The sequence below is a fragment of the Eptesicus fuscus genome, chromosome 4, assembly GCF_027574615.1.
Source record: "Eptesicus fuscus isolate TK198812 chromosome 4, DD_ASM_mEF_20220401, whole genome shotgun sequence".
Classification (NCBI taxonomy): Eukaryota; Metazoa; Chordata; class Mammalia; order Chiroptera; family Vespertilionidae; genus Eptesicus; species Eptesicus fuscus.
This window is the reverse complement of record NC_072476.1, coordinates 1205228-1231218: the sequence shown is the minus strand read 5'-3', so window position 1 is coordinate 1231218 and position 25991 is coordinate 1205228. Positions and strand designations below refer to the sequence as shown.

Here is a 25991-nt window from a genome sequence, read left to right as displayed (position 1 = left end):
CGACCAATCGCATCACACCCATCTTGGCTGGCCTGGCACCAGTGCGTGTCATAGCATGGTCGTCCGGAAGGTCATCCAGACGGTCATTCTGCTGTTCAGTCGTTCTGCATATTATGCTTTTATTATTATAGATAAACCTGAAAGAATTATAGAAACTCTAATAAAGTGTTATAGACCTGAAAGTATTTTAGAAAGTATAATGTGACAAGCAATTATAATAAATTTAAAAGAATAATAGTAATAATAGTAATAGTAATATGTTAAGATGATCACTGGGTTTATATACCATTGCCCTCTGGGAAGAATTCAAAACTGCTTTTCTCAGAGATTTATCTTAGTATATGGACCTGCATTTGGAGGCTCACAAAGACCTGGGCCTAAGGAGGAGAGAGGCTACAGGATGAGTTTGGAGAGTTAGAGAAGCAGGTTCTTGAGGTTACAGTAATGAGTTTCAATTCCATTTATTTATTTATTTATTGTTGACAGTATTACAGACGCCCCCCCCCCATATCCCCCTATTTACTCCCTCCACCCAGCCCCCGCCCCATCCCAGGCCTTCCCCACACATTGTCTGTGACCATGGGCTGTGCACACATGCATATAAACTCTTTGGTTAATCTCTTCCCATTCCCTCTATCGCCTTCCCCTCTGAGATCTTCAGTCTATTCCAGGCATCCATGCCTCTGGACCTATTTTGTTTGTCAGTTTACGTTTTTCATTAGATTTCACATATGAGTGAGACCATGTGATACTGTCTTTCTCTGACTGGCTTATTTCACTTAGCATGATACCCTCCAGGTCCTTCCATGTTGTCACAAAGTATACGAGATCTGTCTTTTTTAGTATTCCATTGTGTAAATGTACTACAGCTTTTTTATCTTCTCATCTGCTGATGGGCACTTGGGCTGTTTCCAGGTCTTGGCTATTGTAAATAACACTGCTATGAACATAGGGGTGCATATGTTCTTTCTGATTGGTGTTTTTGGATTCTTAGGATATATTCCCAGAAATGAGATCACTGGCTCATAAGGCAGTTCCATTTTTCAATTTTTGAGAAAACTCCATACTATTTTCCACAGTGGGTGCACCAGTCTGCATTCCCACCAGCAGTGTACTAGTTTTCCCTTTCCTCTACATCCTCACCAGCATTTGATTTTTTTAATGATAGCCATTCTGACAGGGCTGAGGTGATATCTCATCGTGGTTTTAATTTGCATCTCTTGGATGATTAGTGACTTTGAGCATGTTTTCATATGTCTCTTGGCCATCTGTATGTCCTCTTTGGAGAAATGTCTATTCAGGTCTTCTGCCCATTTCTTAATTGGATTGTTTGTCTTCCTTTTGTTGAGTTGTGTGAGTACTTTATATATTTTAGATACTAACTCCTTATCAGATGTATCATTGGCAAATATGTTCTCCCATACAGTGGGTTCCCTTTTCATTTGGTGGTGGTTTCTTTAGCTGTGAAGAAGCTTTTTATTTTGAGGTAGTCCCATTTGCTTATTTTCTCCTTAGTTTCCTTTCCCTAGGAGATGTATCAGTGAAAATTCTGCTATGTGAGACATCTAAGATTTTGCTGCATATGTTTTCTTTTAAGATTTTTATGGTTTCATGTTTTACATTTAAGTCTTTTATCCATTTTGAGATTATTCTTGTGTATGGTGTTAGTTGGTGGTCTAGTTTCATCATTTTGCATGTGTTTGTTTAGTTTTCCCAACACCATTTGTTGAAGAAACTATCTTTACTCCATTGTATATTCTTGCCTCCTTTGTCAAATATTAATTGACCATAATTATCAGGGCCAATTTCTGGGATCTCTATTCTGATCCATTTGGTCTATATGCCTGTTCTTGTGCCAGTACCAGGCTGTTTGGGTTATAATGGCTTTGTAATATAGTTTGATATCCAATATTCTGATCCCTCCAACTTTGTACTTCTTTGTCAAGATTGCTGCAGCTATTCAGAGTCTTTTATGGCTCCATATAAATTTTTGGAGTATTTGTTATAGTTCTGTGAAGTGTGCCATTGGTATTTTGATAGGAATTGCATTGAATCTATATATTGCTTCTAATCCATGAACATGGTATATGTTTCCATATTTTTTGCATCTTCCTCTATATCCTTTTTCAATGCCCTATAGTTTTTCAAGTACGGGTCTTTTACTCCATGGTTAAGTTTATTCCTAGATGTCTTAATTTTTTGTTGGAATGGTAAATTAGATTGTTGTTTTGTTTTGTTTTGTTTTAGTTTCTCTTTTGAGAGTTCATTATTGGTGTATAAAAAAGCCATTGATTTTTGGATGTTCATTTTGTATCCTGCTACATTGCAAAATTGATTTATTAAGTCTAGTAGTTCCCTGGTGGAGTCTTTAGGGTTTTCTATGTACAATATCATGTCATCTACAAATAATGACAGTTTTACCTCCTCCTTTCCAATTTGGATGCCTTTTACTTCTTTTTTTAATTTAAATTCTTTATTGTTTAAAATATTACATAAGTCTCCTTTTTCCCCCATTGACCTCTCCCTGGCCACTCCCATCCCACAGCACATGCCCTCACCCCCGCTACTGTCTGTGTCCATTGGTTATACTCATATGCATGCATACAAGTCCTTTAGTTGATCTCTAACCTCCTCCCCCCGCCTTCCCTCTTAGGTTGGACATTCTGTTCAGTGCATCTATGTCACTGACTCTATATTTGTTCATCAGTTTATGTTGTTCATTATATCCCACATATGAGTGAGATCATGTCATATTTATCTTTCTCTGACTGGCTTATTTCATTTAGCATAATGCTCTCCAGTTCCATCCATGCTGTTGCAAATGGGAAGAATCACTTCTTTTTTATAGCAGCGTAGTATTCCATTGTGTATATGTACCACCATTTTTTTAAATTGTCTAAAGTTTTACATAAATCTCATTTTTCCCTAGTTGACCTCCCTCCTCCAGCCATTCTCACCCTGGGCAAGCCCCCACTGCCCCAGTGTCTGTGTCCATTGGTTATGCTAATATGCATGTGTACAAGTCTTTTAGTTGCTCTTTAACCCCCCTTTCCTGCCGTTTGTCTCTGGATCTATTCTTGTTCATCAAATTATGTTGATCATTATATTCCACATATGAGTGAGATCATGTGATATTTATCTTTCTCCAACTGGCTTATTTCACTTAGCATAATGCTCTCCAGTTCCATCCATGCTGTTGCAAATGGTAAAAGTTCATTCTTTTTTATAGCAGCGTAGTATTCTATTGTGTAGATGTACCAAAGTTTTTTAATCCACTCATCTGCTGATGGGCATTTAGGCTGTTTCCAAATCTTAGCTATGGTGAATTGTGTCACTATGAACATAGGGGTGCTTATATCCTTTCTGATTGGTGTTTCTGGTTTCTTGGGATATATTCGTAGAAGTGGGATTACTGGGTCAAATGGGAGTTCCATTTTTAACATTTTGAGGAAACTCCATACTGTCTTCCACAGTGGCTGCACTAGTCTGCATTCCCACCAGCAGTGCAGGAGTGTTCCTTTTTCTCCGCATCCTCACCAGCACTTGTCATTTGTTGATTTGTTGATGATAGCCATTCTGACAGGTGTGAGATGGTATCTCATTATTGTTTTCATTTGTGTCTCTCAGATGATTAATAACTTTGAGCATGTTTTCAGATGTTTCTGGGCCTTCTGTATGTCCTCTTTTGAAAAGTGTCTATTTAGATCCTTTGCCCATTTTTTGATCGGATCGTTTATCTTCCTTTTGTTAAGTTGTATGAGTTCTCTGTAAATTTAGGAGATTCAACCCTTATCGGAAATACCATAGGCCAGTGGGCAACAGAGCCAAATATCAACAGTACAACAAGTGAAATTTCTTTTGAGAGCCGAAAACCGACTTCTGCTCACGGGCCACGAAGTTTCAATCGCACTGTACATGCGTGCCCGCACGTGGTTTTTTGTGGAAGAGCCACACTCAAGGGACCAAAGAGCCGCATGTGGCTCGCGAGCCACAGTTTGCCAACCACTGCCATAGACAAATACGTTCTCCCATGCAGTGGGCTTTCTTGTTTTCTTGTTGATGGTTTCTTTTCCTGTGCAGAAGCTTTTTATTTTGATGTAGTCCCATTTGTTTATTTTCTCCTTCGTCTCCATTGCCCTAGGAGCTGTGTCTGTAAAGATATTGCTACGACATATGCCTGCTATTTTGCTGCCTATGGAGTCTTGTAGGATTTTTATGGTTTCCCATCTTACATTCAAGTTCTTTAACCATTTTGAGTTTGTTTTTGTGTATGATGTAAGTGGGTGATCTAGTTTCATTTTTTTGCATGTATCTGTCCAAATTTCCCAGCACCATTTATTAAAGAGACTGTTTTGACTCCATCGTATGCTCTTGCCTCCTTTGTCAAATATTAATTGAGCATAATGGCTTGGGTCAATTTCTGGGTTCTGGGTTCTGTTCCTTTGGTCTATATGCCTGTTCTTGTGCCAGTACCAGACTGTTTTGAGAACCGTGGCTTGTTATGTAGCTTGATATCTGGTAATATGATTCCTCCAACTTTGCTGTTCTTTATCAGGAGTGCTGTGGCTATTTGGGGGTCTTTTTTTATTCCAGATGAATTTTTGGAGAATTTGTTCTAGATCGTTGAAATATGCTGTTGGTGTTTTAATGGGGATTGCATTGAATCTGTAGATTGCTTTGGGTAGTATGGACATTTTAATGATGTTGATTCTACCAATCCATGAACACGGTATATTCTTCCATTTGTTTATGTCTTCCTCTATCTCTTTTTTCAGTGTCCTATAGTTTTCTGAGTACAGGTCTTTTACGTCCTTAGTTAAGTTTATTCCTAGGTATCTTAATTTTTTTGTTACAATGTAAATGGGATTGTTGGGGTTTTTTTTTTTTGTTTGTTTGTTTGTTTCTCTTTCTGTGAGTTAATTATTGGTATATAAAAAGGCCATAGATTTTTGGGTGTTAATTTTGTATCCTGCTACATTGCCAAATTCATTTATTAGGTCTAGTAGTTTTTTGATGGAGTCTTTGGGATTTTCTATGTATAGTATCATGTCATCTGCAAATAAGGACAGTTTTACTTCCTCTTTTGCAATTTGGATGCCTTTTTTTACTTCTTCTTGTCTGATCACTATGGCTAGTACTTCCAGTACTATACTGAACAGGAGTGGTAACAGTGGACATACCTGTCTTGTTCCTGTTCTTAGGGGAAATGAGTTTAGTTTTTGCCCATTGAGTATGATGTTGGCCGTAGGTTTGTCATATAAGGCTTTTATTATGTTGAGGTATGGTCCCTCTATTCCTACTTTGCTGAGAGTTTTTATCAAGAAAGGGTGTTGGATTTTGTCAAATACTTTTTCTGCATCAATTTATATGATTATGTGATTTTTGTCTCTCAATCTGTTTATGTGATGGATTACATTTATTGATTTGCACATATTGTACCATCCTTGCATCCCCGGAATAAATCCCACTTGGTCATGGTGTATGATCTTTCTAATGTAATGCTTAATCTGACTTGCTAGAATTTTGTTGAGGATTTTAGCATTCATGTTATCAAGGATATCAGCCTGTCGTTCTCTTTTTTTGTGGTGACTTTATCTGGTTTTGGGATTAGGGTAATGCTGGCTTCATAGAAAGAGCTTGGAAGTGTGCCTTCCTCTTGAATTTTTTGGAATAGTTTGAGGAGGATAGGTTTTGGTTCTTTTTTGAACGCTCTTGTAAAGCCATCCAGAACAGGGCTTTTGTTTGCTGAAAGATTTTTTTACCTCTGTTTCAATTTCTTTGGTAGTTATTGGCCTATTCAGGTTTTTTTATTCTTCCTGATTGAGTTTGGGTAGCTTGTATTTTTCTAAGAATATGTCCATTTCATCTAGGTTGTCCATTTTGTTTGTATAGAGTTGTTCATAGTATTTTTTCATAACCGATTGTATTTCTGTGGGATCAGTTGTTACTTCACCTCTTTCATTTCTGATTTTGTTTATTTGGGTCATCTCTCTTTGCTTCTTGGTGAGCCTGGCTAGAAGCTGTTTATCCTTTCAAAGAACCAGCTCTTGGTTTTGTTGATTTTTTTTTTTTGGTCTTTATGTTGTTTATTTCCACTCTGATCTTTATTATTTCTTTCCTTCTGCTTATGCTGGGCTTTTCTTGTTGCTTTCTTTCTAACTCTTTGAGTTGTAGGGTTAGATAATTTATTATCATTTTTTATTTTTTGTTTTTGTTTTTCTGTAGAGCTATAAACTTCCCTCTCAAGACTGCTTTCACTGTGTCCCATAGATTTGGATTGATATGTTTTCATTTTCATTTGTTGCCATGATGCTTTTTATTTCTTCTTTGATATCTTTGGTAATCCAATCATTGTTTAATAGCATGCTATTTAGCCTCCAGGTGTTTGATATTTTTTATTGTTTTTATTGTAGTTGAGTTATAATTTTATGCCATTGTAATCTGAGAAGATGCTTGATATGATTTCTATCTTCTTGAATTTGAAAAGACATTGCCTGTGTCCCAATATGTGGTCTATCTTTGAAAATGACCCATGTGCACCTGAGAAGAATGTATATTCTGTGGCTCTGGGGTGACATGTTCTGGAGATGTCAATTAATTCCATCTGATCTAGTGAGTCTTTTAGGATTGATGTTTCTTTGCTGATTCTTTGTTTAGAGGATTTGTCCAGTGGTGTTAGTGGGGTATTAAAGCCCCTACTATGATTGTATTGCTGTCAATCTCTCCTTTGATATCTTCCAGAAGTTTTTTTTTAATGTATTTGGGTGCTCCTATATTGGGTGTGTATATGTTTACCAGAGTTATTTCTTCTTGCTGGATTGTTCCCTTTAGTATTATGAAGTGGCCTTCCTTATCTCTTGTTATGGCCTCCACTTTGAGGTCTAATTTGTCACATATAAGTATTGCTACCCCAGCTTTTTTTTTTTTTCATTTCCATTCACCTGAAAAACCTTTTCCATCCCTTCACCATCAGTCTGTGTGAGTCCTTTATTCTGAGGTGGGTTTCCTATAGACAGTAGATATATAGGTCATGTTTTCTTATCCACTTGGCTACCCTATGTCTTTTGATTTGGGAATTTAATCCATTTACATTTAAAGTTATTGTTGATAGGTACTTGTTTGTCGCCATTTTTATTCTTTATGCTGGTGTTTCTTCTTCCCTTCCTATTTCTTCTTTTTACAGCAGACCCTTTAGCATTTCTTATATTGCTGGTTTGGTGGTAATAAACTCCCTTAGTCCTTTTTTGTCTGTGAAGCTCCTGATTTCATCCTCAACTTTGATTGATAGCCTTGCTGGGTACAATATTCTTGGATTCAGACCCTTGCTTTGCATGACTTTGTATATTTCACTCCATTCCATTGTGGCCTGATGTGTTTCTGTTGAGAAATCAGTCTGATGGGAAATCCCTTGTAGGTAACTTTCTATTTCTCTCTGGTAGCCTTTAAGATTCTTATTTTGTTGTTGGTGTTATATAACGAAAGGGTAATATGCAAATATACCGAATGGCAGAACAACTGAACAACCAATCAAAGCATAACATGCTAATGATATGCTAAGGCTTTTCAACTGCTTGCTATGATGTGCACTGACCACCAGGGGGTAGATGCTCCAACCTGTAGGTTAGCTTTCTGCTGGGATCCGGCCGATCGATAGGGACTTAGTGAGATGGGCCAGACACACCCTGGAGCCCTTCCGTGGTCCCTTCCTGGCCCGATCATGCACTGGTGGGGTCCCTCAGCTTGGCCTGTGCCCTCTCACAATCTGGGACCCCTTGGGGGATGTCAGAGAGCCAGTTTCAGCCCGATCCTGCAGGTCACCTCCCTTGGGAGGGCACCAGATGCAGGGCTCATGGTTGGCGAGTACTGCTGCAGCAGCACGAGCCTCTCCCAATCAGGACTGACTGGGCACGAGCCTGCAGCAGGCACAGTGGGGCCGGGATGAGCAGGAGTGGCAGGTAGGAGCTGCAGGCGGCATTGTACTGTGGATTTCAGCCCAATCCCTTCAGGCCACCCAGAGGGACCCCCACCATGCACAAATTTGTGCACCGGGCCTCTAGCTTAATTATAATGTGTCTTGGTGTCAGTCTTTTGGGGTTCATCTTATTTGGGACTCTGTGAGCTTCTTGGACTTCTGTGAGTTTTTTCTTCCCAATATCAGGGAAGTTTTCTGTTATTATTTCTTCAAACAGGTTTTCTATTCTTTGCTCAGTTTCCTCTCCTTCTCGCACCCCTATTATGTGGATGTTGTTTCATTTCATGTTGTCCCAAAGTTCTCTTAGGCTCTCCTCTTGTTTTCTAAGTTTTTTTTTTTTTTTTCTAGTTGCTGCTCTGCTTGGGTATTTTTTCCTACCTTGTCTTCTAGCTCACTGATACAGTCCCCTGCTTCTTCTAGTCTACTGTTGATGCTTTCTATTGTGTTCTTTATTGCAGTGATGTCATTTTTCATTTCCTCTTGGTTTTACACATATTGTTGAATTTGTCTTCCATCCTTTTCAGTGTCCTTATGACCATTGCTCTGAATTCTTTCTCTGACATATTGCTTGCCTCCATTTCATTTACTTCCTTTTCCAGTGATTCCTCCTTTTCTTTAGTATGCAGGCTGTTTCTTTGTCTCCCCATGATCGCTCCTCTCAGGGTGTCTGGTTATGTAGCTCGCTCTCTCCTGCGTTGACTTAAAGGCATAAAATACAACACGACAAGACACAACGCACAGGTCACCAAACAGAAATGTATTCACAATAGTAATAACCCCAAATAAAGATGACCACCAGAGAAAAGAGAATTAGGGGAGAGAAAAGAGTGTAGTGCAAACACTCCAGGAAGGACACCAGTGGCACAGAGACCCCGCCATTTTAAGAACGGAACTGCTAGAGACTAGAATCCTAACCTTACCACCACCTAGTCTGGTCTCGGAAGCAAACCTGGTCACTACAGCCACTCTGGTAGAAGACCTGCCATCCCAGCAGCAGAAGCGCGAACCCTGAGACCTCCATCTGCAAAAGTGCGCCACTGAAAGCGGTAAGTGCAACCTCCCCCTCCCCAGTGCCGGAGCTCAGGACTCGCCGAGTCCCCAGCCCATAGGCACCCGGGCACTCCACTGCCCAGGCAGTGCTGGGGAACCACTGAGAGCCCCTGAGGGGGTGATTCTGCACAGTCAAGGGTGCGCGGCCCTACAGTGGAATCTCTGAACTGCCTCTTCCTAAATAACTGCTCAGGGACACCCCTGCGGTGCAACTTCAGTGCCAGGGGCCTTCAGAGCTTTGCGCCGGTGGGCGCGCCACCAGTTCGCGCACACTCCAGGGCTGGCAAACTCAGGCCCACAGCAGGGGAAGGCACCCTGAGCCCATATATCCACAGGGTCCTCTGGATAGCTGCTTTGGGCCCCTGCTGGGTGTGATTCTGTACAGGCAAGGGCGCGCTGCCCAACAGCAGAAAATCTGAACTCCTGTCTCCTGAATAACTTCCCACATATACCCTAGCTGTCTAACTTCAGTGCCAGAGTCCCTCAAAGTGCGTCAGAGCAGTGCGCCTGCAAACACACCTCCACAGAAGGGAATATACAACAGGCAGGCACCCTGAGCCCATCTACACACAGGGTGCTAGTGGGAGCCACTGGGAGATCTCCCAACAGACGGTTCCTGGGTGCCACTGTGAGTTCCCACTGGACACGCGCGATTTCAACTAAGGGTGCAAGACAGCAAAAACTGGGACACTCCACTCCAAAGCTGCTGACTTTTAGACACCACAGTTGTGCCTCTCAAGCTTCCAGGCCTACATCAAGAGAACCCAAGTAGCTTAAGTAGGGAGCTACACTAGATTACCAAGCCCAGGAGAACTGAGAGATTATACCAGTAGCACCATCACCAAAAGATCCTGGGTAGCAAAGCAATTGGAACTACAATTAAAACATTACAGGAAAACATGGGGAGACAGAAAGGAAATTCTCAAAGGAAGGAACAGGAAGAATCACCAGAAAGGGAGTTAAATGAACTTGAGGCTAGCAGCTTAACAGAGAAAGAATTCAGAGTATTTGTTATAAGGATGTTTAAACGAATGGATGACAAATACACACAACTCAATGAGAGCTATAAGGAGCTGAATGAAAATGTCACCAACATGAAAAGAAACCAAGAGGAGATGAAGAACGACATAGCTGCAATAAAGAACACAATGGAAGGCTTAAAGAGTAGAGTAGAAGAGGCTGAGGACCGCATCAGCGAATTAGAAGACAAGGTAGGAAAAAACACACAAACACAGCAGCAATTGGAAAGAAGACTTAAAAAGCAAGAGGAGAGCCTAAGGGAGCTTCAGGACAACACAAAACGAAACAACCTTCGAATAATAGGGATAAAAGAAGGAGAGGAAGAGAAGCAAGGAATAGAAAACCTATTAGAAGAAATAATGACAGAAAACTTCCCTGATATTGGCAAGAGATAAAAGAGTGTAGAAATGATATTGAGAAAAGGAAAAAAATGTAAGAGAGAAAAGAAAGAGAAGAAAAAAGAAGAGGGGTAAATATATGTAAATTGGGAGAAAACTAAAAAAAAAAAAACACACAAAAAAAAACAGTAACTAATCAAAAAAATGCAAACAACAAATACCCAGATGAATCTGAGGAGGTAGAGCTCTGACTAGGCAATTGATCTCTGACTTTCCGTCTATGGATTGCCTCACCTGCTGTGTTTAATTTGCCAATTCCAGGTGGATGTTATTCCATTCAGCTGTTCCTTCTATCTGCTCTGTGAGAAGGCACAGGGCCCGTCACATATTTGGCGCTGCTTTGTCTCCCCCTGGACAAACTTTTTAGGTGCCTGCAGTCGGGGAGGCTGGAGTCTTGGTGTTCATGGGTTTGCCACTGAGGCAGCTGGTCCCTGGGCATTCTGGTTGTAGGGTCCCAGGAGGTATCTGATGTCTCCCCAGTTGAAGGTAAGGCTGGGCTTCTGATCACAGCCACTCTCCCCTTCAAGATGTCATGGTCTCTGCGGCAGAGCTGGCCACTCCAGGAGAGATTTCAGCAGTAGTACAGGCTTCCCAGCCAGGGGAGCCTGGTCCACCAGTCCCCAACAGTCCTGTGGAATATAACTGTCCCTCACTCACAAATACAGACACTCCCTGCATGTCCACATACTCTACTTTCACTCTCTCACTCACACACTATGTTGCATCCAGCTGTCCTGTTGGCCACCATCTTGGATCTCCTTTATTTCTTCTTCTTATCTGATCCCTGTGGCTAGGACTTCCAGTACTATGTTGAATAAGAGTGGTGAAAGTCTTGTTCCTGTTCTTAAGGGAAACACTTTTTTTTACATGGTTACATGTACAGTTTATTAGCTAAGCAACATCCACATGCAACTGAGCACTAAGCACAAACCTACAGACAGCAGCATCGGCTATTCGGTTCCCTGGATCCCAGTCATTGCAGTTACTCAGCTGGACGTTCATCTGTGACAACAGTGTTTGGAGCTGAGTGTCACTACCACATAGGCTTCGTAGATGGCCATGGGGCCCCACAGGGGGCACAGCCATGCAGGCAGGAGGCGAGAGCCATCCATGCGAGGTGCCACCATGCAGGACTCACCTGCTCCCAGGGTTGGTCACGAGCAACAGGGAGGAAACTGTTTCTGAAACTTCCTTGGGTCTCCCTGGTGTCCAGTGGGTCTCGAGTCTCTGGAAGGTGCTGGAAAGTTCCAGTCTTCCCCAGATGCATCAGCTAGTTGACTCCCATTACCAAGTCCTACAATCAAGTGTGGCTTCAAGTACAGACTGCTCCCTCTCCTTCCTCTTCCTTCCTCTGCTCCTAAGCATCTGCTGTTGCTCACGGATCTTTGGTTGCAAGAAACAGGCACTGCGAGGCAGGTGCCGCCTACATGATGTACACCTTCTTGGCCTTGGAAAAGTGGAAGACCTCTTTGGTTCTCAGGCAGACGACCTTATCGTCTTGACGGATGAAGAGCAGAGAGTTGTAGCCATAAATGTAGCCACTGGGCAGCATCATGGGCAGGTTGTTCTCATTCATCATGTCGCCCGAGATCTTGCAGACTAGGTGGGAGTTGGCATAGTGGGCCATGGGCAGGGGCTGCGCCAGCTTGTTCAGGGAGCGGCTGCACACGGGGCAGTCAGGGCTCCTGGAGCTGCCGCCCTCCTTGTAGCACTGTGAAGTCTTTATGGCCAAGAGGCCGGCCTGCAGGGTGAGGGTGAACATGGAGTGTTCCCCAGCTGGTGCAGCCGGTAGTTGTCGTACCAGAACTGCTGGATCAGCATCCTCCACCAGGCTGGATCCAGCAGGTCCTTGTAGTGGGGGGATGTGCGTGTCTGTCAGGAAGGCCAGCATGCCCATGACCTGCCAGACCTCATCCAGCTGGCTCCCCTCGGCCTGACTGAAGTGTTTCTACAAATGTCTCACGGCATCCAGTCTCTTATTCTCGGATGAGTTCAATGAACTCCTGAATCCTGAGGCTGAACTCCTGGCAGCTCTTCATCTTGTGCAGCTGGGACTTGTTGTCATGGCACCAGGCCAGGCAGGTGGCCATCTCGCACCTCTCCCGGGACTCCTCCATCTCTTTGGTTGTCAGGAACATCTCGATGTTCACCAGGTCCTGGATGCCGCTCTGCCACGCCAGCTTCACCACCGTGTTGTAATAGCCGCAGCACAGCAGGTGCTCCATCACCATGTGGTCCATGTGCTTCTGCTTACACAGGCTGGTGGCTGCCAGCTGGTCACTGCTGTGCTCCTTGAGGTGCTCGATCCTGCGCTTGCATAGTTTGGCGCTCTCATCCTCAGCCTGATGATGAGATTCCACCGCCTTCCTCTTGAGGACACTGAGCTTCTCCACCATGCCATCCAGAAGGCTGACCATGGAGTCCATGGCAGGGCAGCTGCTCAGGGTCTTCTCCAGCTCGGCCACCACCATGGTGACGTGGCTTGTCTCACAGTCGATGTTTGTCTGAGCAGCTTGAAAGCGTTTGTTCATTGTTTCATAAGGAACCTTGAGGGCCGGGTACTCTTGCACCTTCAGGGTCATGGAGAGCTGGGCGGCCGACTCCTGCACCACCATCTTGCATTGGCCAGAACATTAGTGGGTGGAGGGGCAAGGGAAACACTCTTAGTTTTTCCCATTGAGAATAATGTTGGCTGTCAGTTTGTCATATATGACCTTTATTATATTGAGGTATGAACCCTCTAGTCCCATTTTACTGAGAGGTTTTATAAAAAAAAAAAAAAGGGTGCTGGATTTTATCAAATGCTTTTTCTACATCAATTGATATGATCATGTGATTTTTATCTTTCAGTTTGTTTATGTGATGTATCACATTTATTGATTTGTGAATATTGTACCAGCCTTGCAGCCCCAGAATAAATCCCACTTTGTTAAGGTGTATGATTTTTTAATGTATTGCTGGATCCAATTTGCTAATATTTTGTTGAGAATTTTACCATATATGTTCACCAGGGATATTGATCTGTAATTTTCTTTCTTTGTAGTGTCTTTATCTGGTTTTAGAATTAGGATAATGCTGGCTTCGCAAAAAGAGTTTGAAAGTTTTCCCTCCTCTTGAATTTTTAAAATAGTTCAAGGAGGATAGGTTTTAGTTCTTTGAATGTTTATTAAAACTCACCTCTGAAGCCATCTGTTCCAGGACTTTTGTTTGCTGTGAGTTTTTTTGTGATTTTTTAAAAATTACTGCTTCAATTTCATTCATTGTTATCAGCCTATTCAGGTTTTCTGATTTTTTTCTCATAGAATTTTGGAAGATTGTATGTTTCTAGGAATTTGTCCATTCCACCCAGGTTGCCCAATTGGTTGGCATATAGTTGTTTATAGTATTTTCTTGCAATCCTTTGTATTTCTGTGATGTCAGTGGTTGCTTCACCACTTTCATTTCTGATTTTATTTCTTTGGGTCCTCTCTCTTCATTTCTTGATGACTCTGGCTAAAGTTTCATCAATCTTGTTTAGCTTTTCAAAGAACCAGCTCTTGGTTTCAGTTTGTATTGCTATTTTAGTCTTTATGTCATTTATTTCCACTCTTATCTTTATTGTTTTCTTCTTTCTACTTCCTCTGGACTTTTCTTGTTGTTCTCTTTCTAATTTTTTTAAGTTGTAGGGTTAGATAGTTTACTGATAATTTTTCTTGTTTTTTTGAGTTAGGTCTGTAGTGCTATGAACTTCCTTCTCAGGACTGCTTTTACTGTGTCCCATAGATTTTGGGTTGTGTGTTCATTTTCATTTGTTTCCAGGAAGTTTTTTATTTCTTGCTTGATTTCATTGGTTACCCATTCATTGTTTAACACCATGCTATTTAGCCACCATGTGTCTGAATGTCTTTGAGGGTTTTTTTTATTGTAGTTGATTTCTAGTTTCATGTCTTTGTGATTCAAGAAGATGCTTGTTATAATTTCAGTCTTCTTGAACTTGTAGAGACTAATTTTGTGTCCTAACATGTGGTCTGTCTTTGAGAATGTTCCATGTTCACTTGAGAGGAATGTATATTCTGCTGCTTTGGGATGAAATGTTCTGTAAATATCAATTAAATTCTTCTGAGCTTGTGTGTCATTTAGGGTCTCAGTTTCCTTGTTGATTTTTTGTCTGAAAGATATATCCAATGATATTGGGTAGGGGGGAGTGTTAAAGTCCTTTACTATGCCTGTATTGCTGTCAATCTCTCCCTTAATGTTCACTAAGTGTTAAATTTATATATATATAATTCGGTGCTCCTATATTGGGTGCATATATGTTTACAAAGGTTATATTTTCTTATTGCATTGACCCCTTTAGTATTATACAGTGACCTTCTTGCCTCTTTCATCACCTTTGTTTTTAAGTTTATTTTGTTAGATATGAGTATTGCTACTCCAGCTTTTTATTTTTCATTTACATTTGCAAGGAATTTTCCCCCCATCACTTTACTTTCAGTCTCTGTGAATCATTTGTTCTGAGGTGGGTCTCTTATAGACAGCATATATATGAGTCATGCTTTTTATCCTTTCAGCTTACCCTGTCTTTTGATTGGAGCATTTAATTCATTTACCTTTAAGATTCTTATTTATATGTACTTATATATTGCCACTTTATACCTATGTTCCTTCTCTCTCAATTTCTTCTTCTTAAAGCAGTCCCTTTAATATTTATTGCAATGTTGGTTTGGTCGTAATGCATGCCTTGAGACTTTTTAATCTGGAAGCTCTTTATTCCAAAAGAGCCTATTATGGAATCAAGAGGATGGGGTTGCTGGATTTCCCATGAAGAGGAGGTGCTGTTCAGATGATGATCTAGTACCAGGACTCCTGGTGGCTGCTCCCCCACACTTGTCCCCAGTGCCAGCACCCCAGACTCTCCTCAGGCAAAATAGTAGGTGTGTCTCCCCACCCCCAGTCACACATCTGACTTTGCCCTGGATTTTTTACTTGACCTTAGCAGTGCAGAAGCCTAGAGATTGGGTCTACTGGAGGCTGAGGGTGGGTGGTGTCTCCATTGGATCTCCCATGAGGTTCCCTGGAATGTGGGGGAGGAATGGCCTCACCCCAAAGCAATTCACTGACAATGCCTGAAGACTGCCAGCCTATTAAGCCCCAGTTTATGCCACTGACTCCTCAGTGGGGCTTAAAATTCAGGGTGAGGTGAGGAGGATTCCAAAGGGCTGGGGGAGTGGATGCTGGAGGGTGGGGTAGTTGCTTTTCCCCAGGCTGAAGCCCCGTGCAATGGATTGTTTCTCCCAAGACAATGGCTGCTGCAGAATAGAGAGAAACCAGGATGGCGGCATAGGTAAACACCTGAACTTGCCGCTTTGCACAACCACTTCAAAACTACAACTAAAAGACAAAACAGACATCATCCAGAACCACAGGAAGGCTGGCTAAGTGGAAATTCTACAACTAGAAGGAAAGAGAAAAGCACACTGAGACTCAGAGGAGCTGCAGAAGTAAAGTGCAGAGGCACAGAGGCACGTGTGCACAGAGAGGGCTGGCAACTGAGTACGCAGCTGGCTTTTTCAAGCTGCAGGGAGACACAAGCTCCTGACTGCTCTGAACTCCAGTTCCAGTTGAGACTCTGGGGACCCAGACTCATATGGGGAGAAACTGGACTGTCTGGCAGTGGGCGGAACTTGAGGGCGGCTTTCTCTCAGAGGTGCTTGCAGCAATTACCAAGGGACACTGAGACCCGGGGGCCTCTTAGGTCAGGGCTGACAGGAAGCCATTGCTGTTTGCTCCACCCTGAGACTCTGCCCCATCCAAGCTGCACAGAGGCTTTTGCATATGAATGGCCTGGTCCTTTGAAATCTAAACTTACCTATCAAACTGCAGCTGAGTCAGAGACCCAGAACATCCAAAAGAAGGCCCAAGGCCCCCACATCAGCTTGCATTTCTTCACAGCTGGGCCTCATCTGGGCACCTCCAAACCCAAACAAAGAAGAGGAATCTGCAGATAGCTCCTGCTGGGTGGCCTCAAGCAGAGGTTACATTAGCACCTCCTTGGAGATACAAGAGCCACTGTACCCAGGGGTCAGAGTAGGACCATCCAGATTACAACTCCTCAGATCCATAAGGGACACACTCAGGGGGCAGACTCAGTGGGCACCAAAGCCCCACTGAAGCAAGTCTTACCTCATAGGGGTGTCTCCAGCACAGAAGTTCTCCCATTGTAGACACAGCTGATCCTCACAGCCAATTGGCCTGGAGGTCAATTCCTCCCAGTGAAACCAACAACAATCAAGGCTTAACTACAAGACTGTTCACACAGCCCACAAAGGGCTGCACCAAGAGTGTCCACCTCAGGTAACTGGGGAGGCTGAGCCACTGGGCCCTATAGGACACCTAGCACACAGAGCTACCCTACCAACACAGGGAAGCAGCCAAAATGTGGAGATAAAGAAACAGGTCACAAATGAAAGAAATGGAGGAAAGCAAACGACGGGATATAGAGTTCAAAACCATGGTTATAAGATTTTTCAAGAATTTTCTAGAAAAGGCCGATAAATTTAGTGAGACCCTCAAGGATATGAAAAAGGACCAACTAGAAATTAAGCATACACTGACTGAAATAAAAAATATTATACAGAGATCCAACAGCAGACTAGAGGATCACAAGAATCAAGTCAAAGATTTGAAATACAAAGAAACAAAAAACACCCAACTGGAAAGAAAAAAGAAAAAAGAATCCAAAAATATGAAGATAGTGTAAGGAGCCTTTGGGACAACTTCAAGCATACCAACGTCTGAATTATGGGGGTGCCAGAAGAAGAGAGAGAGCAAGATACTGAAAACCTATTTGAAGAAATAATGACAGAAAACTTCCCCCACCTGGTGAAAGAAATAGACTTACAAGTCCAGAAGTGCACAGAACCCCAAACAAAAGGAATCCAAAGAGGACCACACCAAGACACATCAAAATTAAAATGCCAAGAGCAAAAGACAAAGAGAGAATCTTACAAGCAGCAAGAGAAAAACAGTTAGTTACCTACAAGGGAGGACCCATACGATTGTCAGCTGATTTCTCAACAGAAACTATGCAGGCCAGACGGGAATGGCAAGAAATATTCAAAGTGATGAATAGCAAGAACCTACAACCAAGATTACTCTACCCAGCAAAGCTATCATTCAGAATTGAAGGTCAGATAAAGAGCTTCACAGATAAGCAAAAGCTAAAGGAGTTCTTCACCACCAAACCAGTATTATATGAAATGCTGAAAGGTATTCTTTAAGAAGAGGGAGAAGAAGAAAAAGGTAAAGATAAAAATTATGAACAATAAATACATATCTATCAACAAGTGAATCTAAAAATCAAGTGAATAAAAAGTCTGATGAACAGAATAAACTGGTGAATATAATAGAATCAGGGATATAGAAAGGGAGTGGACTGACAATTCTCGGGAGGAAGGGGGATGGGGGTGCGGGAAGAGACTGGACAAAAATCATACACCTATGGATGAGGACAGTGCGGGGGAGTAAGGGCATGGGGTGGGGTGGGAACCGGGTGGAGGGGAGCTATTGGGGGAGGAGGAGAAGAGGAACAACTGTAAAGATTTTTTTTTAAAGAAAAATTTTAAAAATCAAAAAATTATTTTTTTAAACAAGCAAAAAAAGAAAAGAAAAGAAAAAGAAAAATGGCTGCTGCAGTATCAGAGGATGATCTAGTACCAAGACTCCTGGTGGCTGTTCCCCCACACCTCTCCCCAGTGCCAGCACCCCAGACTGTCCTCAGGCGTGCTTGTTCTCACAGCCCTCCCTCTGCCAGAGCCCTGGGTAGGGTCTATGGATGAAATTTTTGTGCACTGGCCCTTTAAACAGATAGCTTTAACTCCAGCAGGCTTGCCTCTCCTTGCCAGACTGTAACCCACCGCTTTTCTGGATACTACCTGATGCCTGTTCCTGGCTCTGGGTGCTGTGGCCTGGGAGGCCCAGTCAGGGACTAGGCTTCACACTTCTCAGAGGGACCCCCCGCAGCCAAGGTATTCCTCCATAGCCTCAGCCTGCCGCCACTGGGATCAGGGTCAGTGCTTTGGTCACTACACCCTTCCTACCGGTCTCCATGTGATTTCTGCAGACCCCAGTGAAAAGTCTCCTCTTCAGCCTGGCCAGTGTGGCTCAGTGGTTGAACGTCAACCCATGCACCAAGAGGACACTGTTTCAATTCCCAGTCATGGCATATTCAGTCAGGATTGCGGGCTCAATCCCCAGTAGTGCAGGAGGTAGTCAATCAATGTTTCCCATCAATGTTTTTATCCCTCTCTCCCTTCCTCTCTCTCTAACATCAATAAAAACATTTTTTAAGTCCCTCTTCAGATAGTCTCCAGTTAGTATTGTTCCCCAATTTAGGTATAACTTCCTGTTTGGTTCTGTGAGGTATTGAGAGAAAGATCCCTGCCTTCTCCACCACCATCTTAAATCTGAATTCCTTTTTAAGTCCAATAGAAAGTAATTAAAGTTTTAAAATCTGGGGGTCAAAATGAGCTAATTCATGTGTTTTTTTCTTTTTATGATTTGCTTACTTGAATCAGAATCCAAAAATGTCTACATAATTGCAATTGTCTCTTAAATTTCTTTTCCTCTGTGGGTCTCCCTTCCACCTTCTCTGTTTTTTCCTTGCAATTTATCTATTGAAGAAACTGGGTCATTTGTCTCCAAATCTAGATTTTGCTCATTGCATCTCTGAGGTGTTATTTAACACTAGAGGCCCAGTGCACGAAATTCGTGCATGGGGTGGGGGGGGCGGGGGGGGACGGGGGGGTGTTGTCCCTCAGCCCAGCCTGCAGTCTCTCCAATCTGAGACCCCTCAAGGGACCTTCATTTTTTTCTCCAGGAGTGTGGTGGAAAAACCCTAGATCACCTTCTTGGATTCTTATAATCCAAATTACCAAGAACACTCCACTGCCCCTCGGCCTACAGGGAGCTTAGCCAATGAGTTGTCAGAAAAGGTATTTACTTTCAAACTGGTTTGGATCAGTGGATAGACCGTGGGCCTACAGACTGAAGGGTTCCAGGTTTGATTCCTGTTAAGGGCAAGTACCTTGGTTGGAGGCACATCTCCAGTGGGGAGTGTGCAGGAGGCAGCTAATCGATGTTTCTCTCTCATTGATATTTCCGACTGCCTATCCCTCTCCCCTCTTCTCTGTAAAAAAAAATCAATAAAATATATTTTTTAAAAAGGTGTATCCTCTGCAACTCATGCAGCCCCTGGGTTGTGAACACTGGGCTAGGGGTGTGTCCCTGCCACCCAGTGGTGGCTGCTGGGGTCTCCGCACACCCCAGAGGCCAGCAGCCCTCCCCCTGTGGAGGGCACTGGGCTAGGGGCGTGGAAACGAACCGCCACTTGGTGCTGGAGCTTGGAAAGCCTCTGGGGCGGGGCGGGAACATCCCCGTCTCCAAATGCCCCAAAGCCAGCAGCCAGCCCCACCATGGGCCCCAGGCTCGGGGCATGCAGGGACCCTGGGCAGCATGCAGCATGGCCGCCAGGGTCTTGGCACACCCCAGAGGCCAGCAGCCAGCCCCCGGTCCTGGGTGCCTGGCTGGGGGCATGGCCCCAAACCGCTGCTTTGAGCGGGAGCCTTTGCAAGCCGCTGGGGGAGGCCAGCAGCCAGCCCCACTATGGGCCCCAGGCTCGGGACATGCACAGTGGTGGCTGCCAGGGTCTCGGCACACCCCAGAGGCCAGCAGCCAGCCCCGGTCATGGGCGCCTGGCTGGGGGCGTGGCCCCAAACCGCTGCTTTGAGCGGGAGCCTTTGCAAGCCGCTGGGGGCGGGGCGAGAACATCCCCACATCGCTATAGCGACTCGGGGATGTTCCCGCCTACCAGGCAGCTTGGGGCCTGCACCCATAGGCTTCAAGTGGCCAGGGGGCGTTCTGGGACCCCTGCCACTCAGGACCTAAGCTCGGGCCTACAGGCTAGGAGAGGCCTGGGTCTGGAGGATGTTTCTGGGACCCAGGCCGCTCAGCGCCTGCATATGCAAATTAACCGCCATCTTGTTCACTCTGATTGGCTGTGGGCGTAGCGAAGGTACGGTCAATTTACATGTTTCTCTTTTATTAGGTAGGATGTTCCTCTGTCCTCTTTATTCCCTGTAAATTTTTAATAACTGATTTAATCTTGCTGCTGATCTAATCTTTGTTCCTGCTCTGCTCTGATGGATAGCAGAGGAAACTTGTGTTTTTCTATGGGCAGCAGTATAGTATGCAAATACAACAAAAAAGCAAGGAGAGCCAGTGATGTTAATATCAAGGCAAAAACATTCATGTTCCAAGATGGTTACTTAGGTGGATAAAAGAAAGTTAAAGCATCATCAACCCTTATATATCAAATATCCTAAATAAATAATCTATATACATAAAACCCTAATATGCAAATAGACTGAACAGTGGAACAACTGAACAACCAAACAACTGGTCACTATGACGTATGCTGATCACCGGGGCATACGCGGAACATGGTGGGTGTCGGCCGCAGCAGGATGATGGAGCAGGTGAGCGGGAGCGCCAGACCAAGGCGGGGTGCTAGTCGCTGTCATTCGAGCGAGCCTCTGGAGGTTACTGAAAATTCTTTGCTCCTGCACGCCACAGTCCTCCCCAGCACTCGCACCTGCTGCTGGCACCAGAGCTGCTGCTCACACCCACTGCTGGCACCCGGTGCCGGCCCCAATCGCTTGGCGCAGTCAGCAGGTGCGAGCAGTGGCTGCCAGCCCCAATCGCCCCTGACGGCTTCTCCACCTACCCCTGCTCCTGAGGGGCGATCGGGGCAGCAGCCGCCGCTCACACCCGCTGCCGACGCCAGCCACAATCACTCCGCACCATCAGCAGGTGCGAGCGGGGCCAGCACCATCAGTGTGTGGGAGCAGTGGCGGTGGCAGGGCTGCCGGCAGACAGGGGACTGGGGGCTGTGGCAGGAGGAGCTGGAGGAGACCTGCCCCTGTGCCCACCGCAGCCTCACAGCCCACAGTTCCTTTTAAGGTTCACGAATTCGTGCACTGGGCCCCTAGTTAAAAATAAATGAATAGAGTGAAACTTGAATAAGGTCATAAATAGAAGTAAACAATAACTCTGGTTTGTTGGATACATACCAAACTTTCTACCTTACAATGAAAACAGAACATCCTTGTTAACTGTCCAGAGGACATTTTTTAAAAATTGACCATATTTTAGAACTTGAGAAAAACTTTAAAGAAACAGGAATTATATAGGCCACGTCCTGTTATGGTAATGTGTGTCAGTGATCTATTGCCACATGAAGAATCATCCCCAAACTGTCAGTTTAGAACACAAACCTTTATCATCTCACAGGTTCTGTGGGTCAGACACCCAGATGTAGCTGAGCTGGGTGCCTCTGGCTCCAGGTCTGTCGTCAGCCAAGCTGCCTTCCCAGCTGGGGGCTCGACTGTGTGAGGGTCCACTTCCAGGCGCACTCACATGCCTGTGCGTGGATTCAGTTCCTCATGGCTGTTGGCCAGAAATGGCCCTCTGTTCCTTGCTACATGGCCTCTACATAGAGCAGCTCACATGGCAGCTGGCTTCCCTCGGGGCAGGGGGGAGTGGGGGGAGGGAGGGAAAGGGGAGAGAGAGAGAGAAGAGAGAGAGAGAGAGAGAGAGATCATAGTCTTTTTGTCACCTACTTGGAAGTGACATCTCATCTCTTTTGCCGTATTATTTGTTAGATGTGAGTTACTTGAGCCCAAACTCAAGAGGAGACAATTGCCCAGGGATAAATACCAAGAGGTCGTGGGGATCTATGGGGCCCTTATCAGAGGCTGTTTACCACACAGTTCAATTAGAAATGAAACTCAAATTAACTTTCATAAATTACTTGTAAGAAATAAAGAACATTAAAACTGTCATAACAGAATTAAGTGTTAAGATAATAGCCAAATTTATGGGATGTCACTACAGCTGTTCTCAGTGGTCCATCTCTTATTTTTTCCATTCATATTGATTGTTTTCTGAGTGCCAGATACTCTTCTAAATACTGGAGATACAAACAGGAATTAAGGGGATGAATCTGCATTGATAGAGTTTACAATTTAGTGAGTGACAGCAAATACTTGTATAGTGATGATTATAGACCAGGCTCAATTATGAACACTTTGTATATATTATCTTATTAAATACTAAAATGGTACTTTTCTGTTCCCATTTTATATATCTGAGGTATGCAGAGGTTAACTCACCTAGCCAAGATCACATGGCTACTAAGTGGCACAATTGGGATTTGAACCTACCTGTCTCACTCTGGAACCTGTCACTGAACTCTGTATTATTCTATCTCATTAGGAAAAGGGAGAAGTAAAGTAAGATCTGCTTGTCAATGATATAGATGAAGGAGACAAACCTCTGGACAGGTTTTCCCTGGTCACTCCAGCTAACGTAGCCTTTCACTCCCATTCCCTAGTCACTCTGTCCGCTTTTACTTTCTTCAGAGTATGTATCCCTATCAGAAATACTTCATCTTTTTCTATGTATGGTATTAACCAGTCATCCATCCATCCATCCATCCATCCATCCATCCATCCATCCATGTATGTTGTTCTCCAGGTTTTCTCCAACTAAAATACAAACTCCATGGAGGTAGGGAGTGTAACAGTGTACTTCACAAATATAGCCCTGATGCCTGGAGCAATTCTTGGAATGTAGTAAGCACTCAATAAGTATGTAATGAATGAATGAATAATGTGTATATGCTCACATACTGTGTGTGTGTGTGTGTGTATATATATATATAAATTATTAATAGTATGTATATATATATATAGTAAGTTACATATATACATATATACATATACATACATATACATATATACATATATACATACATATACATATACGTATATATAGTAAGTTACATATATACATACACACACACACACACACACACACACACACACACACACATTTACCTGTATAGGAAAACTTCTAAAAGTATTTAACCACCAAACACAGTTTCCATCAGCTGTCTCTGGGAAGTGGGATTATAAGTAGTATAGGATATGTATCTTGTATCAGGAGATTGGATTTTGGGTGAACAATGCTGCGACTTTGAAAATCACAAAATGGAAAGTCCAAATATGAGTGGCCTATCTTTACTTTCAGGTGCTCAGAATTTGAGTCGAAACTTGAGGGCTACAACAAGGAACTAGAAGGGTTTAGAAAACGTGAAGTGATGTCTACGGAAGAAATGAAGAACAATGTTGAAAAGCTTAACGAGCTTTCCAAGAACCTAGATCAGGCGCTGGTGGAATTTGAGGTTCGAGGCCTTGGGATGGGGACTTATGACTCTGTACTATTCTGTTAGTTCTGGTCCTTGGTTTTGTATTTTCCTAACATCACCTGTCAGCTCGATAGTACTGATTGATTAATTGATTGATTGATTGACCTTTTCTTTCATTGGTACTTTCAGCTACCTTTTTCTACACTCCTACATTATACTAGTTTTTTTGTAGTCATTGAGTACACAGAGAAGAAATTATAATAGAATAATTGCTCATATGTATTGAGCATTCATTATGTGCTCAACAATGTACAAAGGGCTTCATATGAACTATATCACTTAATGCCCATAACAAACCTCTGGGGTAGGTACTGTTATTACCTCCATTTATCCAAATTTAAAATGTGAGAACTAAGACTTGGAGAAGTTAAGTAATTTCTCCTGAAGGTCAACTAGTAAGTTCTTTTTAAAATACATATATATATTTATTGAGAGAGAGATAGAAAAATCAATGATGAGAGAGAATCATTGATCGGCTACCTCCTGCACACCCCTTATTGGGGATCAAGCCCACAACCCGGGCATGTGCCCTGACTGGGAATCGAACCCTGACCTCCTCGTTTGTAGGTCAATGCTCAACCACTGAGCCATGTTGGTTGGGCTTCACTAGTAAGTTCTTTAACTATTAAAGTTCTTACCTTTGAGGCAAGTTGACACAAGAAGGCAGCATCATGTAAACAGCAAATGTACACATGGAAACTGTGGAAATGGAGCTATAGATACGTCACAGTGGAAACAAAGCTGGTGAAGCAAGTAGCAAATTATCCTAGAGCAGTGGTTCTCAACCTTCCTAATGCCACGGCCCTTTAATACAGTTCCTCATGTTGTGGTGACCCCCAACCATAAAATTATTTTTGTTGCTACTTCATAACTGTAATTTTGCTACTGTTATGAATCGTAATGTAAATATCTGATATGCAGGATGTCTTAGGCGACCCCTGTGAAAGGGTCATTCGCCCCCAAAGGGGTCGCGACCCATGGGTTGAGAACCACTGTCCTAGAGGTTCACCCAACTCAGTGGTCGGCAAACTCATTAGTCAGTAGAGCCAAATATCAACAGTACAATGATTGAAATTTCTTTTGAGAGCCAAATTTTTTAAACTTCTTCTAATGCCACTTCTTCAAAATAGACTCACCCAGGCCGTGATATTTTGTGGAAGAGCCACACTCAAGGGGCCAAAGAGCCGCATGTGGCTTGCGAGCCACGGTTTTCTGACCACTGACCCAACTAGATCTCAGCTGCCATGGCCCTCACAGGTAGAGAGGGATCTTCTTGATTGAGTCCACGCCTTATTTTCCTCTCTTTCTAACAAGCATCTTCCTCAACTTGGTGTTCAAAATGTTGAGGAATTTGCCGGGGTGGCTTCTAGGGTCCAGGAAAACCATCAACCTAATAGACAGTATCCCCCTTTGCCTGCAGTTGATCAATAAGGAGGAGGAGCTGTTGGGAAAGGATAAGAGTACCTTCCCTCTTCTGCAAACCGTGATGACCAACAAAGTACCCTACGAACAGCTGTGGGCGACGACCTATGAGTTCAGCATCAAGTCAGAGGAGTGGATGAACGGTATGCCGCAGTCCCCCTGTGCGGGGCAGGATGGGGATGGTCCACCCTAGCCAGTTCTGAAAAAAAGTTTGATCTTCGAATTCTGGCTGAACTTTGCAACATATCCTGATACTCTGGATTGAGGCAGCCACAGTCCAATTTTTCTGATATGATAATGATGGAAGATGAGGATCTAAGAGCCAGACCTATTGCCAGGGTAAATCCAAATAGGCAGCCATCCAGAGACATGGATTGGGTAGTGACTCAGAGAGGCAGGTGGTGGGAGAATAAAATAGCGGCTCCATTAGTGTGCTGTTGCAAAAAAAAGGCCAAAGTGCCATAGGCATCTATAAACCACTCCTTTTACTCTAGATCCTAGGAGAGATCCTGAGAAGGTAGAGTCAATAGAACTAGATGACTGATCTGATATGGGGCAAGGGGGCAGGGAGGAAGAGTGAAGGGCCAGGATGACTTCTATACTATTAGCTTAGGCAAGTTGGTGGATATTATTGCTGTCACTAAGCATCAGGTATCCTTGTCTTTGGCTTATATTTTTGTTCTTTTGACAGTGTCTTTCACAGAACAGAAGTTTTTAATTTTAATGAAGTCTAGATTGTCATTTCTTTCATATATCATGCCTTTAGTGTTGTACCTAACAGGTTATCACCAAAGCCACAGTCATCTAGATTTTTCTTCTATGT

At 43.4% G+C, this 25991-nt stretch overlaps 1 protein-coding gene and 1 pseudogene across 1 annotated transcript in view; one reads left to right on the top strand and one right to left on the bottom strand.

The window, feature by feature from the left end:
• Window positions 1-25991, top strand: part of DNAH3 (dynein axonemal heavy chain 3) — a 212312-nt gene that overhangs the window by 42643 nt on the left and 143678 nt on the right. The window contains exons 16-17 of the mRNA XM_054714387.1: window positions 23569-23722; window positions 25167-25311. Of these exons, the coding sequence (XP_054570362.1) occupies window positions 23569-23722; window positions 25167-25311 (299 nt within the window). The remainder of the gene's footprint in view (window positions 1-23568; window positions 23723-25166; window positions 25312-25991) is intronic.
• LOC103302866 (E3 ubiquitin-protein transferase MAEA-like) lies at window positions 11864-13055 on the bottom strand (annotated as a pseudogene).